Source organism: Abrus precatorius, unplaced genomic scaffold (assembly GCF_003935025.1).
Source record: "Abrus precatorius isolate BTA unplaced genomic scaffold, Abrus_2018 Scaffold7, whole genome shotgun sequence".
Taxonomy (NCBI): domain Eukaryota; kingdom Viridiplantae; phylum Streptophyta; class Magnoliopsida; order Fabales; family Fabaceae; genus Abrus; species Abrus precatorius.
The window spans coordinates 5,654,044-5,668,665 of NW_020874417.1; the positions used below are offsets into that span (position 1 = coordinate 5,654,044).

A 14,622-nucleotide genomic window follows, 5' to 3' on the forward strand; every position below is an offset into this window, starting at 1 on the left:
CATAAATATTTTATAATTTATTGAACAATCAAAAGTAATGTAAATTACACATTGATATTGTAGAATTTTGTATAAATAAGTAAAGAAATGTTTAATTATTTAATTTATAAAAATTATAAGTATGACTTACGAAATTTTAAAATATAAAATTAATTTTATTTTAATAAAAAAAATAATTTTATTTAAATTGATTAAAGAAGATACTTATTTGATAAAAAAAAGATACTTATTTGATAAAAAGATTAAAAAATTTATTTGATAGATTTATATCATATAAAACCTAAGGTAACGTTTGTACATATAAGTTTTTGACAATTTATAATACATAAAGATAGAGTCGCTACATGTTAACATTATAAATTATTTTGTTAATAAAATAATTTAAATTTAAATTAGTTGATTTATTCGTAAGTTAGTAATTAGAAGGGAAATATATTTTGATTTATTATTAAAGTGAATAACTAATTAATTAAAGAGAATATATGATAAATTAATATTGTATAAAGTCTTAGTAACATAAGTACACATTGACTTTATCAATTTATAATACATGACGATAGAGAAGTTATAAGTTAGTATTATAAATTGATGTAATTATATTATTATTTATTAATTGATTATATAAAAAATAAATAATTTACTATTCACAATATAAAATAAAGAAATCATAAATATATAATTAAATCACATCAATATTCTACAAATATATAATAAATGAAATAAAAGATATCAATCATAAAGAATAAATAATCAACACGATAATTAAGAGACTATGAAAGAGTGGAGGTAAAGTTAATGGAGACTATGATTTTGTGTGGTGAAAATTAGTATGAAAGAGAGGGAGAGAAAGGAGAAAAGGTGGGGGATGAACTTTCATGATAAGTTTTGTGTTTGAGAATGATGATACATTAAGAAAGAAAAAATGATTAGTAGAAAGATAATTTAGATAAAAGAATGATGAGTGGAAGAGAGGAATGATTGAAAGTAGTGAGACACATAAGAGAATAAAAGAAAAAAAGAGTGGATGAAGGAACTTTTATGGAATATATAAAAAAATATTTGTAAAATTTTGTTTTTATTTTTTTGATATTATGAGATTTATGTGATGTGAAAACACTTATTCAATAGTAAGAATATGTAAAAAAATTCTTAGAATGTGTGATAAAAACTTACTTATAAATCTTAAAAAAAATTTCTTGCCTTTTATTCTTGTTGTTTCTCCGTTCCTTCAACCTTTTTCTCTTTAGGTTCCAAGTATCCTTCCTCAAACAAAATTTTCAGCTTCTTATTTGATGTTCTCCCTTTATTTTTTTATGCATTTAAAATTAGATAAAGGCCAAATTTCTTATCCAAGTTTCATTTTCATGATAAAAAATTTTGCTTATTTTTTGGTTCAATTTTTGCTATGTTTCTATTTTTTTTAAAGTCAAATCTGAATCTTTCTAATTTGTTAAAGCAAATTTTAATTTTCATAAAATATTTTATTTTTATTCCTTTTTATAAAATAAATTAAGATTTTTTTAAAATAAAATAAAATAAAAAATTTTAAACAAAATTTGGGTATTCACGTTGGATCCAACGAGTCTGGAATGATGAAAGGAGGTGTGGTCTTCTCCAAACCAACCATGCTGTTGTGACGTCCATCCAAGGCTCCTCCACCTTTCAAGCCATGGATTCTTGGAACATTCTCGATCGGTACATGGATTTTATTTTATTTATCCTCAAATCACAATTTTTTTCGAAAAAGAGATTACAGTTAATCTAATTTCTATTCTTAATTTTGCTAATTCTGTTAAGGAAACGGAAATAATGAACCGGGTAGATTGATTTATCCGATCTGATTTTCAAAACTATAATTTTCGAGTTTATTTTGCTGCAAGTCTTTTTATGATAAATTAATTTTATTCTTTACAGATATTTCAAATTTTAAATATATTTCTTCAAACTTAAAAAAAAAACTGAAGATATCAACTTTTTAATTATATTAAAAAGATACTATGAATAATTACACAAAAAGTTGCAATTATAATTACTTTTTTCAATTAACTAAAAGGAAAAATGAAGTTTTCTTTATATAACACATAACATCTTTGAAAATTAAACTTCTTTTTTTAATAAAATTTTAAAATTATATTTTAAAGACATAAAAAACAACCTTTAATCCTTTTTTATAATTTTCATTTGTTTGGCCTAATCTTTAAATAAAAAACACAAGAAATAATATTAATACGAACTATTATTAAAGGTATCAAAGTATCCTCAATTTTATGACTATGATAAATTTTTATTTTGGCAATATTTTCAAAATGGATTCAGAAACTCATTTTTTATTTAAAATTTAATTTTGGTGCAGTGTACTGTAAACAATTTTGTACCGTCAACTAATTAAAATACATTATAGATATAATTTTTATAAAAATTAATTATTTTATTAATATGATAATTTATAGTCAGATAATAGTATATTTTAATTATTTTTAAATCATTTTAAATACAAAAATCATTTATCTATTTATTTAATAAATATTTTTAAAAAATTATAAGTAGACTATTTTTATGTAACATATTGTTAGATTCAATTCAATTTTTATAAACCGGTTGTTATTTAATTATATATATTTTTTATTGTAATTGTGTATTACTAATATAATTGATTAATAAGCTTCATAAAAAATATAACATATACTAATTTAATTAAATTTTAAGAAATTAAACTTCAAAAATAACTATTTTCAAAATAAAAAGCCTAAAAGATTAACGTCGTTATTGATTAATTAAAATAAAAACAATTTCTTATAAGTTTTTTTTAGAGAGAAAAAGTTATGTCTTATTTTATTTTTATTTTTGTTAAAAAGAGGGCTAAAGCCCAAACAATACTAAACTACAAAGAGTTTCTAGGGAGCCTTATATCAAGAGAATCCATACAAAGAAAAGGAAGATGACTATAAGGGATAGATTCAAACTCTGAGGGATACACATACTCCTCTAAGCTAGCTTTGACTAGGCTATCAGCACATGTATTAGCCTCTTTACAAATATACCTAAGGCTGATACATTTGATGGAGTGAAAACTACTCCTAATGTCCTGTATCAGCTTGAAAAGGGGATGGGAAGGAAGCTGAATCTTTTGAATGAAGTGAATAGCTTGTTTACAGTCACTCTCAATCCAAACTTAATGAAAACATTTCTTCATAATTAGTTAAATATCGAAATAAAAAGTTCAAAGTTCAGCTTCTAAAGGTGAACAAGAACTAATTCCCTTGTTAAATCCTAACAGCAGATTCCCTCAACTATCTCACATAAGCCCGCCACAAGTAACAGCACCGGCACAAGAGTTATGTCTTATTTTAAGAAAAATATAAAAAAATATATATGTATTCTGTTAACACATATTATATTTTAAAGACTTTTTGGTAATAGATATAGTTTCGGTTAAATAACTAAAAATAATTAAAAATTATATTAAAAACTTAGAAGTAAGAGTGTATTAATTAAATTTTTGCTAATAAAAAATATTTTTAATAATTATGATCTCGAGTTAAAATCTAATAAATATAGTTATATATAATTAAACAGATAAAAAACAAACCTACAATTGTAAAACATAATTCCTGTGGTTAAAAAAAGAAAAAAAATGTGTATTTATTATAAATAATAAAGCAATTAGTGGTGCTCTAACTTTTGAAAATGCCAAAACTCTACTTTAAAAAAAAATATTTTATATATATATATATATATATTCTGAGGCTAGAAGTCTATGATATGATTGTGTGACTGGGCGAAGTCATTTCAGAACACTGAAACAGTCTACATTCAAAAAACAAGTACCAATATTGGAAAATGGGTGAGAGTGTGGGTTTCTTCAACTCCAACCCTGTCCTCTACTCTCAATGCAAGGGGATTCAAATTTATTTATTGATTAATTTTATTTTTTTACCATTTTAAATATATTTTATAACTTAATAACTCTTTCATTATAAATAATTGTACAAATAATTTTATCATATTAAATTTTTTTTTTATAATTAACAAGTTTCGGACATATTTTATGAGTTTTTAAATTTAAGTAAAATTTTGAAGTATAAATAAAATTGAAATTATGAGAAAATGCATAATTAATTTTAAAATACATAAAAACATAAATTTACCCCCACTTTAAATCCTAAAGAGAGAAAGCCAAGCTGAGAAAGGAAGTGCTGGTTATGTTTCTTATTTATATGCTTGCAGTAAAATGAAACAAATTGGGCTTGGTTTTACAGTGGAATTCCACGGCTATTCTAGGCCAATTTGGACATCAACAATTAATTAGGAAACTAAAAATAGATTTCAAAGAAAATCATAGAATACATAATTGATATAAAAGGACAGCACAGAAGTGTTTTATTTTTAAGTGTTTGGTCAACTAGAAATTTCCACATTGAACTTTAATTCTCTCTTAGCTAAAGTGGCCAAAACAAGGTTTTCCCTTCTTGCTCACTTGCACACTTATATATATATATATAATAGGCATAAGAAACTCTCTCTCAATGTGTGTACAAAGCATATAATCAAATTTTTCGTTGTGAAAATTTCAAATAATATGATTTTATCTACTGCATTAAAATTATGGATGTTACAGGTTTTGGTTGACCAACGTGTTTTACATTTTGAATATAGAGTTCTTATACGTTGATATGACTTTTGCTATTAAGAATTCTCGTGAAATATTATTATTATATTTTTAATTTTAAATTTACTTTAATAATTTATTCAAATTAAATTCTTAATTTTCATTTAATTATACATGTAATTTATATCAATTAATAGTATATTATATATTTTATTAATCATTAAATTAAATTTTAAGATACAAAACTTAATTTTAGTAACTAAAGGATTAAATTTTTTTAATATAAATAATTAAGAGTAAAAGAATTAAAGTTATACATAATTAAAATATAAGATTTAAAACTGCAATTAAGTCTTATTATTATTACTTTTTTTAGCGTATATTTAAGATATACAATAAGAAGTTGCAATAAATTTGCATTACAAATAATAAAATATTATAAATTTTAATGTTGAATATTTCAAAATTAATAAATATATTATTTTAAAAAATTTAACGAATAATTACTCTATACAGATTAAAAAAACCGTTATTATAATTACGCAACAAAGAAATGCCGGGCTTGTCTGAAGTCTAATCTAATGATCTACCTCTCCTCCACTGCGTAGATCGCTCTCTCTGCGCTTCTACTTTCGCTTTAATCGTTCAACTTTCTTCTCTCACAATGGCCACCCGAGTGAACAGAAAAATTTCTGCGGCATCAGCCAGGGCTCACACTCGGAGGGCCAAGAAGACCAATTCCTTTCAGCTCCCCTCAGGTGCCTCTTCACCCTTTTCATCTTTCTTCATCAAAGTTCCCTTTTTCGCGCATTTTAATTTATAATTTTTTTGGGTCACGCTGCATCTTTGAACACCTGGTTATTAATTCCCCACATTTTGTTTGATGAGCACTAAGGAAACTTGGGAAACCTGTCCCAGATGTTATTTTATTCAGGGTTAAGAGGTTTATAGATATGTATATACAGGGAAGGGATCTGCTATGTCTTGATACTTAGTACTTACCCTGCATAACTGCTGTTTAGAGAATACATATTGAATTATGTGATACATGTCAAAGTTTTAGATGAATTGGACATTCATTTACATGTAACTTTATAGTCAATATTTACTTATATTTGAAAAGTATTTTATATGGTAAAGTAAAGTTAAATTGATAAAGTATTAAATAGTAATAAAAGTACCTGAAATTTTGTAGACTTAGTTACTTAACGGGAAGTCTCAAACTAACAATTGTATTAATGGAATTTAATGCTTATAAAAAAAATATTAAGCAGAGTAAGTTATGAAAGATATACTCCTAAAGTAAGTTGATCTCTTCGTGTGTGTGTGTGTGTTAGCAATTATTTAGTTTGGATACATAAAATGAATCGATTTTTGCGTTTCAATTCTGTATCGAGACTGGGAATGGCTGCCATTGCACCTGGCACATTGTTAGTTGTTCAGGAATTATGTTAAAGACAACTTAAGTGTAGTTCCATAAGTGCTTTTGGTATTGTTTTCCAATCAAGATTAAAGTTTTACTTTGGTATTACTAATATGTGTCTACCTTTAATGCCAACTTTTATTATGTGAATTACTAAGGTGGAACTAAAATTTCAATTAGAAAACAACACCAAAATCACCTATACATAGTATTTTTATTAGTTTGAAATTTTTATTGTTTTGTTTGTTCTTTTTTTATCGTAAGGGGTTTATTTTTTATTTATTAATGAGCTAAAATTTAGGGAGACGGGAGTATGCCATTTTTTTATCTAGGCCTGGTATGCTATCAGCCTCACACAGTTTATAATGGTACATAAAAATTACTTGCTGAAAGGGATTGATTGTAACAGGAATCAAACCTAAGCCTTTTGAGTAACTAACCCCGTTGTTTTTTTATATGAGATTTCAAGCTAGTTCCACCTGTGTTGGATCATAGGGTAATTATTAAGCTGTAGTTTGATATTCTTGTGCTTGACTTATGGACTGCAAATTCTTGTTTATATTATCAATTTGATTAATCGGTTTTCTAATTTGGAATTTCAAACTCCCAGGAATGCTTAGAACAACACTATCAGTTTTGTTTATTGGGTTTCTAGCATGGGCTTATCAGGTTGTTCGACCTCCTCCTCCCAAGATCTGTGGCTCTCCTGATGGGCCGCCAGTAACAGCACTGAGAATCAAACTAAGAGATGGAAGGCATTTGGCATACAAGGAGCATGGTGCTCCAAAAGATGCAGCCCAGTATAAGATAATCTCTGTCCATGGTTTTGATGGTTGCAGGCATGATGCCATAATTGCCGAAGCGCTATCTTCTGTAACTATTTATGTTGCATTTTTCTGTTTCATAGCATTCTCTTATATCTTTGTCATTTGTACTAGTTATATTTATGGTGGGTTTTTCCAGGACATTGTTGAGGACTTGGGGGTCTACGTTGTATCTTTTGACAGACCTGGTTACGGGGAAAGTGATCCTGATCCAAATCGTACATTAAAAAGCATTGCATTAGATATAGAAGAGCTCGCAGATCAGCTTGGATTGGGATCCAAATTCCATATAGTTGGTATCTCCATGGGTGGACAGGTTGTTTGGAACTGCCTTAAATACATACCTCACAGGTATGACTTGGCCAGGTTATTTGTAGGGTTATTGACTGAAACAATTTTTTTGGAAGTCTCTAAAATGTGCAACATGATTGATGTCAATCCTCTAAAATTAAAATTTTAAACGTAAATCCTTGAGATTAATATCGTCAATCAATTTAGTCTTTGTTGTCAAGAGATATTAAAATTAAATAACAAAGCGGTAATTTGTTTTGTTAAGTGACATTTTGGAATTCACTCTAGATATATAACACAATGAGCACTATGAATGAGAAGCAAAAGAACAGCAAAGAATGCAAAAGATCTCCAAAACACTATGATGTTTAGAATCTAGGTTACAGGTTCCTCCATCCCTCTCTTTCTCCCTCCTTAAATTTTTGGCTTTGCTTACATCCAAAGACCAAAGCAATTTGTATCTCGTTCCTAAACAGCTCCTTGCTGGAGTCAATGTCCATGGCCACCAAAAAATCAAAATAGGTGTTGTAGACAGCGAAAAGTTCGACAGAGCTATAGCACCGCATGCACTTTGATTGCTGCTGCTATGGGAGACAGATAAGTGCAAATGTGGCGTTGTATATCTTGGTGGTGAAGTCGAAGAGGAAGGAGATGAATAAGTTCCCAAGAAAGAAGACAAAGCAGATGCAATGATGTTAAAGTCTGAAAATCTCAATAGTTCTAGACGAAAATGAACTATTTTTGAAAAATCTTAAAATAATTTTGTTTTGTCTAGAATGAACTTCACCGTGTCATTTGATGTGACAAATCTTTATTCTGTTATCACATTCTAAAGTTTTTTTTATGATAAAGGCTAAAATGATTGACAACTCTTATTCTTATGGACTAACATTTAAAACTTAAAATTTAGAGAATTGATTTGAATGTTGTTGTAAGTTTCAGGGATTAAAGTGAAACTTTATTGATTTGAATGACATTGTATTATTTACTCTTTTATTATGCTTACATCTGCTTGTTGGCCTATACATGTTATCAGTGTGAGATACATTTGGCAACCCCTCTTTGTAACTCTCAGCAATAAAAATCTTAAATGCTGACAGGTTGGCTGGTGCAGTGCTCTTAGCCCCGGTTATCAACTACTGGTGGCCTGGTCTTCCTACAAACTTAACTACTGAAGCCTATTACCAAAACAAACTACAAGACCAATGGGCTCTTCGAGTTGCTCACTACTTACCATGGCTAACTTACTGGTGGAACACTCAAAAATGGTTCCCGGCAGCTAGTGTAATTGCTCGTAGTCCAGATATCCTTTCTCACCAAGACAAAGAACTTGTGCCTAAGATGTCTAATAGAAATAGTTATGTGGTAAGTACCCAGCCTTTAGGTGGTTACAAAATTGTGAACTTTTGTTGAATTGAATTTAGTGAGTGATTTAGCTGATAATTTATATTGGTTAAATTCATAAAATTTGATTGTGGTTACAACATTGTGAATTTTTGCTGAATTGAATTCAGTGAGTGATTTAGTTGATAATTTATATTGGTTAAATTCATAAAATTTGATTTTGAAAGTTTTTGGGGATTATTTTGCTGAAGATCAGAACTTACACCAACTGCACTTCAGGTTCTGAATATGTTTTCTTGGAATTTGACCAGTAAAAAAAGTATTTTTAAGCTTTTCTAACTTCTAATTCTTTAATTCAGCATGTGGATGGCTGCATTTTTTGAAGTCAGTTGTGAACAATTTTCACCTTTATTATGTTTCTGAATCTTTGTACTCTTACTGTTTTCTTGTTATTGATGTTATACTGATAAAAAAATTTCAGTTGTAACTTTTGGAAATTGGAATTAATAGCTACTTTTCGTTGGTTTCTGAAGTTAGAAGATATAATACACAGAACAAACAGAAGTGTTTAAACTGTGATCATTTGTGTATTTTATTGGCATCAATTTAGGACCAGTGCAACATTTTTAGGCAAAAATTAGACTTAATAATACCTTGATTCAAGTATTTGGTTTGGATCCTGTTTATTCATGGCATGGACAAATAGCGAGGAAAACATGCCTGAAATCCATTGCTAAAGGTTTATTAACTATTTGTCCGTGTATTATAGTATTAGTTTTGTATAATTGTTGAATAAAGTTTAACACATTTTGTAACAATTAATCAATAAATTTGATATATTATAGAAACACTTAGCCTGTATCATTGAATAGCAAGGAATATGGACCTGTGGACTGTCACTTTATGGTTGAAACTTGAAATCTGTTTACAACATTCAATTTAAGTCAGAATAAATGGGTTGCATGAAACTTTTTATCAGAGAAGCAAAATGTTTGTATGTGCTCTAGGCCTTTAGGTTGTGTTTGGATAGAGGAATTCTAAATTACTAGATTGCACGTATTTGACTAATAAAAAAGTATTTTTAAAATATTTCAGAATTTTTGTTAGATAATTTTTATGTGAAGTACAAGGAATTTTAAATGACATGTCATTAGAGAGAATTTAAACTTTCCTCTATTATGCTTAACTTTTTGTAATTATTATTCATAATTCTTCTCATATTTGATTCACATTTTAATCATCATAATTGTTAATGTGAAATTCCCAAGAATTTTAAAATTCTCCATCCAAACACAACCTTAGTGTATTGCTCATGTTAGTTCTTCATTCTCTTATCTTCAAATTACCTTCGCAACTTATTTAGAAAATTATTAGAACACTGCCACTGTGACTTGGTTGGCTTGGCATAAAAAGTAAATTAATCTTCATGGTGTTATTATCTTGTACTTGTCAATTTTCTCTCTGCATCCCAAGTAAACTGCCTGATGATTATTGATTTCATGCATGGCATGTAATAAGAGTTGTTTCACAATTTGTAATCGATCTTTGAGTAACAAATTGAATTTTAAAGGCTCTATTGTAATTAGTGATGTGGAAATTCTATAATTTTATGCATGTTATTTTCTTGTTGAAGCATGGCACCATGGAATCATTTTATCTGTATGGCTCGCCCGACCTACCTGGAAAAGACTTTTGTTATTGTATGTTCTTTGTTGAAGCAAGGCAATTTTGTACTTGTGCTTGTGCACACTATTTGACTTCGTTACTCGTTAGCATGTCCTTTTGATATTGATTTTTCAGTTATCTGTGAAATGGTAAAGCAGCTTATCATTTCTATAGGCACCCTTGTGGTAAGGGAATCTTTGGAATTTCAATCCCTAATTAAGAAATACTTTTGTGAGAAGTGGTTAATTAATTGGAATTTGGATCTGATTAATCTCATTTTAATTGAGCATGCTTCAAGTTCTGTAGTTGTTTTGTTAATTTCTCTCATAATGTCTAGTATGTCTTATTTCGGTTGGAATATTGGCATGGGAAACTTTTAGCTCTTCCAAATCCCGAAACCATCAGTTTCTTACCTCAATTCTCAATACTGATTTATAAATTTTGTTTCTTTTGTGTTACTTCCATAGGCGCAGGTGAGACAGCAAGGTGAATATGAAACTATCCACCGTGACTTGATTATTGGATTTGGTAACTGGGAATATACACCCATGGATATTGAAAACCCATTTCCAAATAACGAAGCTTCTGTCCATCTTTGGCAAGGTGATGAGGATTTGATGGTTCCAGTCACACTGCAACGATACATAGTGCAAAACCTTCCATGGATTCACTATCACGAACTTAAAGGATCTGGCCACTTGTTTGGTTATGTTGATGGTATGGTTGATACTATCATCAAGTCACTTTTTAGTGTGAAGTAGGCTTCTATGTTGGTCAGTGTCTAGCTCAGGTTAGCTTTGGCATTTAATATCTCAGTTTTGGAGAATTCAAAGCGTTGAACAGAATGTCATGTATGATCAACTTTGAACAACATTGAGTACACTTAACTGAAGGGAGAATCCAGTTACTTCTTAATAATTATATGTGAACGTCGATCTTTTGTGTGAAAAGTTGTTTAACAGAAGCTGACTTGTTCCTCTCAAGCTGACGCGATTTGAAATCTGAGCAGTTTCTGTAATCCTTTGGGAAACTTCTTTTCAAGATGAATGTGGTGACGGTCTTGATCTATAATTAGGTAATAACTACCAATATGTACCTTATCAAACAGATGATAGTTGATAACTGCTTCATAAATTGATGGATTTGGTGGACGATCGTTTATCTACTTGATGTTTGATTTCACTTTGTTGCTTTGGTTATCTAAATAAAAATTTGATTTTCTAAAGGAGCAATTTTATTCTTTTTAATATGATTATTTGTTCAAGGGCGTGGGGAGTTAATTTTCTAATATTTTAATATTGAAAACATATGTAAGTTATTTGCAACAATTTGAATCTAGTCGCGCCTGCTGGGTTATAGTAGCGATGGGTGTTTACACACACAAGAGAATATGAGAGTCATGAGACTTGGACATCAAGTATAACTCTAATACTTGCCTTTTAAGTGAGTTTTTTATGTCCTTTTCTTTTTCTTCTTTTTCTCTCCCTTTTAAAACTACTCCCTTCAGCTGAAGCCTTTTTTTAACCACGGGTATGTCGATTGACTCTCATACCATTCGGTGAGATATGTGAGAGTGTTTACACACATGCGGAAGTATCACCTACATTGACTTACATGAGCAAGTTATACAGGTTGCGAGAAATCAATTACTTATATGTAACTCAGCTTCTCTCTACTGTTATTTAATTTGTAACTTTTATATCTATACTTGACTTTAAACAACATCAAAGTAAGAAAAAATTCCAGCGAGTAAATATAAAATATATAGAATAACTTTTAAAAAGTTTGTTTTATTAAGCTGTATTTTATTAAAATAAGCTTTAAAAAAATACTAGAATAATAGGGTGTTTTTTAAACTTTTCATGAGCTCTTCTAAATTCTTGGCTTTCTTTTACTTAGACTTATGTTATGATTTGGAAGCATAACAATTATTTATCTACGATTCTTATCAACTCTCGTTGCGTATCCCCTTTTTTAGAGGATCAAAATACTAAAGGAAATTTTGTGATCCACGGCTAACGCTCAATGCCAAATCAATTGATGAAAATGGAGGCACTAAAATAAGAAATGGGTTATGAAATATTATTTCCAAAATATTATGATCTGTATTGAACTACTACCCGAAGCAAATGTGGTTATACAAATTATTGTGAATAATGTTTTCAGTCCCTTGTACCTTTTTCCTAGTCACGTGTAAGGGGTACGAGGGAATAATTGCAGTTTATAATTTGTGTGCATTGCTGGTTGGTATGATATGGCTTTTCTTTTCTGTAATAAAAACCGGGTCCTCCACTAGCCTACAAGAGGATTAAAAAAATGGCGGTTTTTCCTTAATTTATAGATTTTGATTCTGACGCTTAATAATTTCATGTGTTTGTTCTGGCAGTGCTGCTTATAATTGTCTTTCACTTGCTTTCTGATTCCTCTCACTCACTTTATTTTCCCTTTTCTTAATTGGCAAAGCCTGATGATTGTTATCATCTCTTGCATAACGCTTATGATGACTTATTGAAGTAGTGGGGTGGGGGTGGGGGGTGGAGAAATATAAAGTTTGCAGCACAATACTCTGCCACGCAGCTCTATTTATTGTCAACTATCATGCCATCATCTGCTAAACATCAAACCAATTCCTTCAAAGCATCATCATCCAAGTCATATTATCTTGTTTTCTTTATTATTAGTTATTTGACAAATGATAACATGCTAAATACTGATTAATTGCACTTTTCCTGTATTTTTTATTACATTCTCAATATGGTTTTTAATTATTAATTTTTTAATTAATACTCTTAAGACCCTAATTGTTTTTTAGGAGGAGAGGGGAAGGGGTTATTTTTGCTGCTTCAAAGTTTCAAAGCAAGGTAATGTGACTAAGTTGCACTCCATAATCTTCACTTATATATAGTAATATTACAACGACACACACAAAAAGCAGGAGAGACCGGGGGGGGGGGTGTTGAAAACTCTTCAAAACAAAGAAAGAAGCCATAGAACTTAAACCCCAAGATATGACTCAAAACTCTGAATGAAAGGTAATGGACAAACAGGACTAGTCACCTTTATCTATCTACCTTGCTGTTTTGGGATCAAACTTTTTTCTCATGGTCCCAATCTGCTTAGAACTCAATCCAAAAGCCTTTTGCAAAAGTTCCTCATCAATCCCTGAACCAAACACAGCAGATGTTATCTTCTGAATGCCAGGGTTTTGGCTATTGAAGCTTCCAAACAGTGTGGCAGGTTCATCACCAACATTCATCATGAAGTGCACTAGACCCCTAGGTAGCACCATGACCTCTCCTTGTTCAAGTATTCTAGCAAACACCCTATTGCTTGAATCAACAAAACCCAAATACACTTTTCCTTGCACCACATGAACCAACTCAGTGGCTCTTGGGTGAAAATGTGGTGGGTTGATGCCCCCCACTTCAATATCTGCACGTGCAAAGGACATGCCCAGTGTGTTGAGACCTGGAAAATTTGTAGGACTTGCAGATATCACAGCTAGGCCTGTATCAGAGAAGTTCCCTGTGGCTTTCATGCCAGAGAAGACAAAGTCATCAATAGTGGCCTCTGAGGCGTTCTTGCATGGGAGAATAGTGTGCATGGCATGTGCTGTTTTGATAGCACCAAATCTTGGGTTTGGTATGCAGAAGTCTTGAATTGGATCAGGGTCTGAGGCTAATGCTATGGCAACATTGAGTGAGAAAATAGCAAGCAAAAGCCAAAGGGTCTTTTCTGAAAACATCTTTCTACCTTTTTGGTTCAGTAGGGGCTAACTGTGTTGAACAATGAGTGAGTTCAGCTGGCTTATATAGAAATGAAATGGATATGCGATATATTTTAATTTTTAAGAACCTCTTTAAATGAACTACACTACGCTCATGGAATGATTACATGGTATGAGATGCAAAAGTTTTATTACAGGATTTAGGCACACATTCTGCAATTAATGTTTCTAAACATGATTCTAGCGAAAAGGAACATTGAAAATATACTTTTAGATATATTTTTAATTATTAACTAAAATTTATTATAAACTACAAAATTACATAATTTTTAATAAAATTTAATAGTAAAAAATATATTTAAAAGAGAGTGCTAAAAAGTGCTTCCTTAATGAGTATTTTTCTTCCAACAAATATGGTTCCTATTATAATGGTCAATTTTTATTATTTGCTGTATTATAATACACAGTACTTATTTAAATTAATTGCGGTGATTAAATCATAAGCTATTCCACGCCTTGTATAAAGCGGTGCTGACAACCATGATTAAAATGATTAATTAGGAATCTGTGTTCTATTTAAACGGGGAATATCCACTGCGTGCACCTCCATTGGGATTAAGGTGTGGTGATGTTGGTTTAGTAGCTGACCATTCAATTGACATGCTTTCATGGATTGTATTTTGCTATTGTCATTGCTTTGCTTATGTGTGAAGGAAGGCATGCGAATGCGATCGAGTTG

The 14,622-nt window shown here is 30.0% G+C and overlaps 2 protein-coding genes across 3 annotated transcripts; one reads left to right on the forward strand and one right to left on the reverse strand.

Moving 5' to 3' along the window:
* The first annotated feature begins 5,187 nt into the window (after window positions 1-5,187).
* LOC113872486 lies at window positions 5,188-11,292 on the forward strand. 2 transcript variants are annotated; one of them, XM_027510074.1, is made up of 6 exons: window positions 5,188-5,367; window positions 6,643-6,905; window positions 6,996-7,207; window positions 8,248-8,512; window positions 10,624-10,873; window positions 11,122-11,292. In XM_027510074.1, the coding sequence occupies exons 1-6, from the start codon at window positions 5,274-5,276 to the stop codon at window positions 11,142-11,144; spliced, it is 1,107 nt and encodes a 368-aa protein (XP_027365875.1). In that variant the 5' UTR covers window positions 5,188-5,273; the 3' UTR covers window positions 11,145-11,292. The 2 variants fall into 2 exon arrangements, with proteins under 2 accessions (XP_027365875.1, XP_027365874.1); XM_027510073.1 differs by having other exon boundaries at window positions 10,624-11,291.
* Window positions 11,293-13,223: 1,931 nt separating this feature from the next.
* On the reverse strand, window positions 13,224-13,901 carry LOC113873554 (germin-like protein subfamily 3 member 2). The gene has a single exon (XM_027511714.1). The coding sequence runs from the start codon at window positions 13,899-13,901 to the stop codon at window positions 13,224-13,226; it is 678 nt and encodes a 225-aa protein (XP_027367515.1).
* Between the last annotated feature and the right edge of the window lie 721 nt (window positions 13,902-14,622).

Bases quoted from the DNA above. Each gene is read 5' to 3' on its own strand.
- LOC113873554 (XM_027511714.1), bottom strand. From the start codon at position 13,901: ATGTTTTCAGAAAAGACCCTTTGGCTTTTGCTTGCTATTTTCTCACTC.
- LOC113872486 (XM_027510073.1), top strand. From the start codon at position 5,274: ATGGCCACCCGAGTGAACAGAAAAATTTCTGCGGCATCAGCCAGGGCT. The intron at 7,208-8,247 runs GTATGACTTGGC...AAATGCTGACAG, and splicing joins CTTAAATACATACCTCACAG to GTTGGCTGGTGCAGTGCTCT. The intron at 8,513-10,623 runs GTAAGTACCCAG...TTACTTCCATAG, and splicing joins CTAATAGAAATAGTTATGTG to GCGCAGGTGAGACAGCAAGG.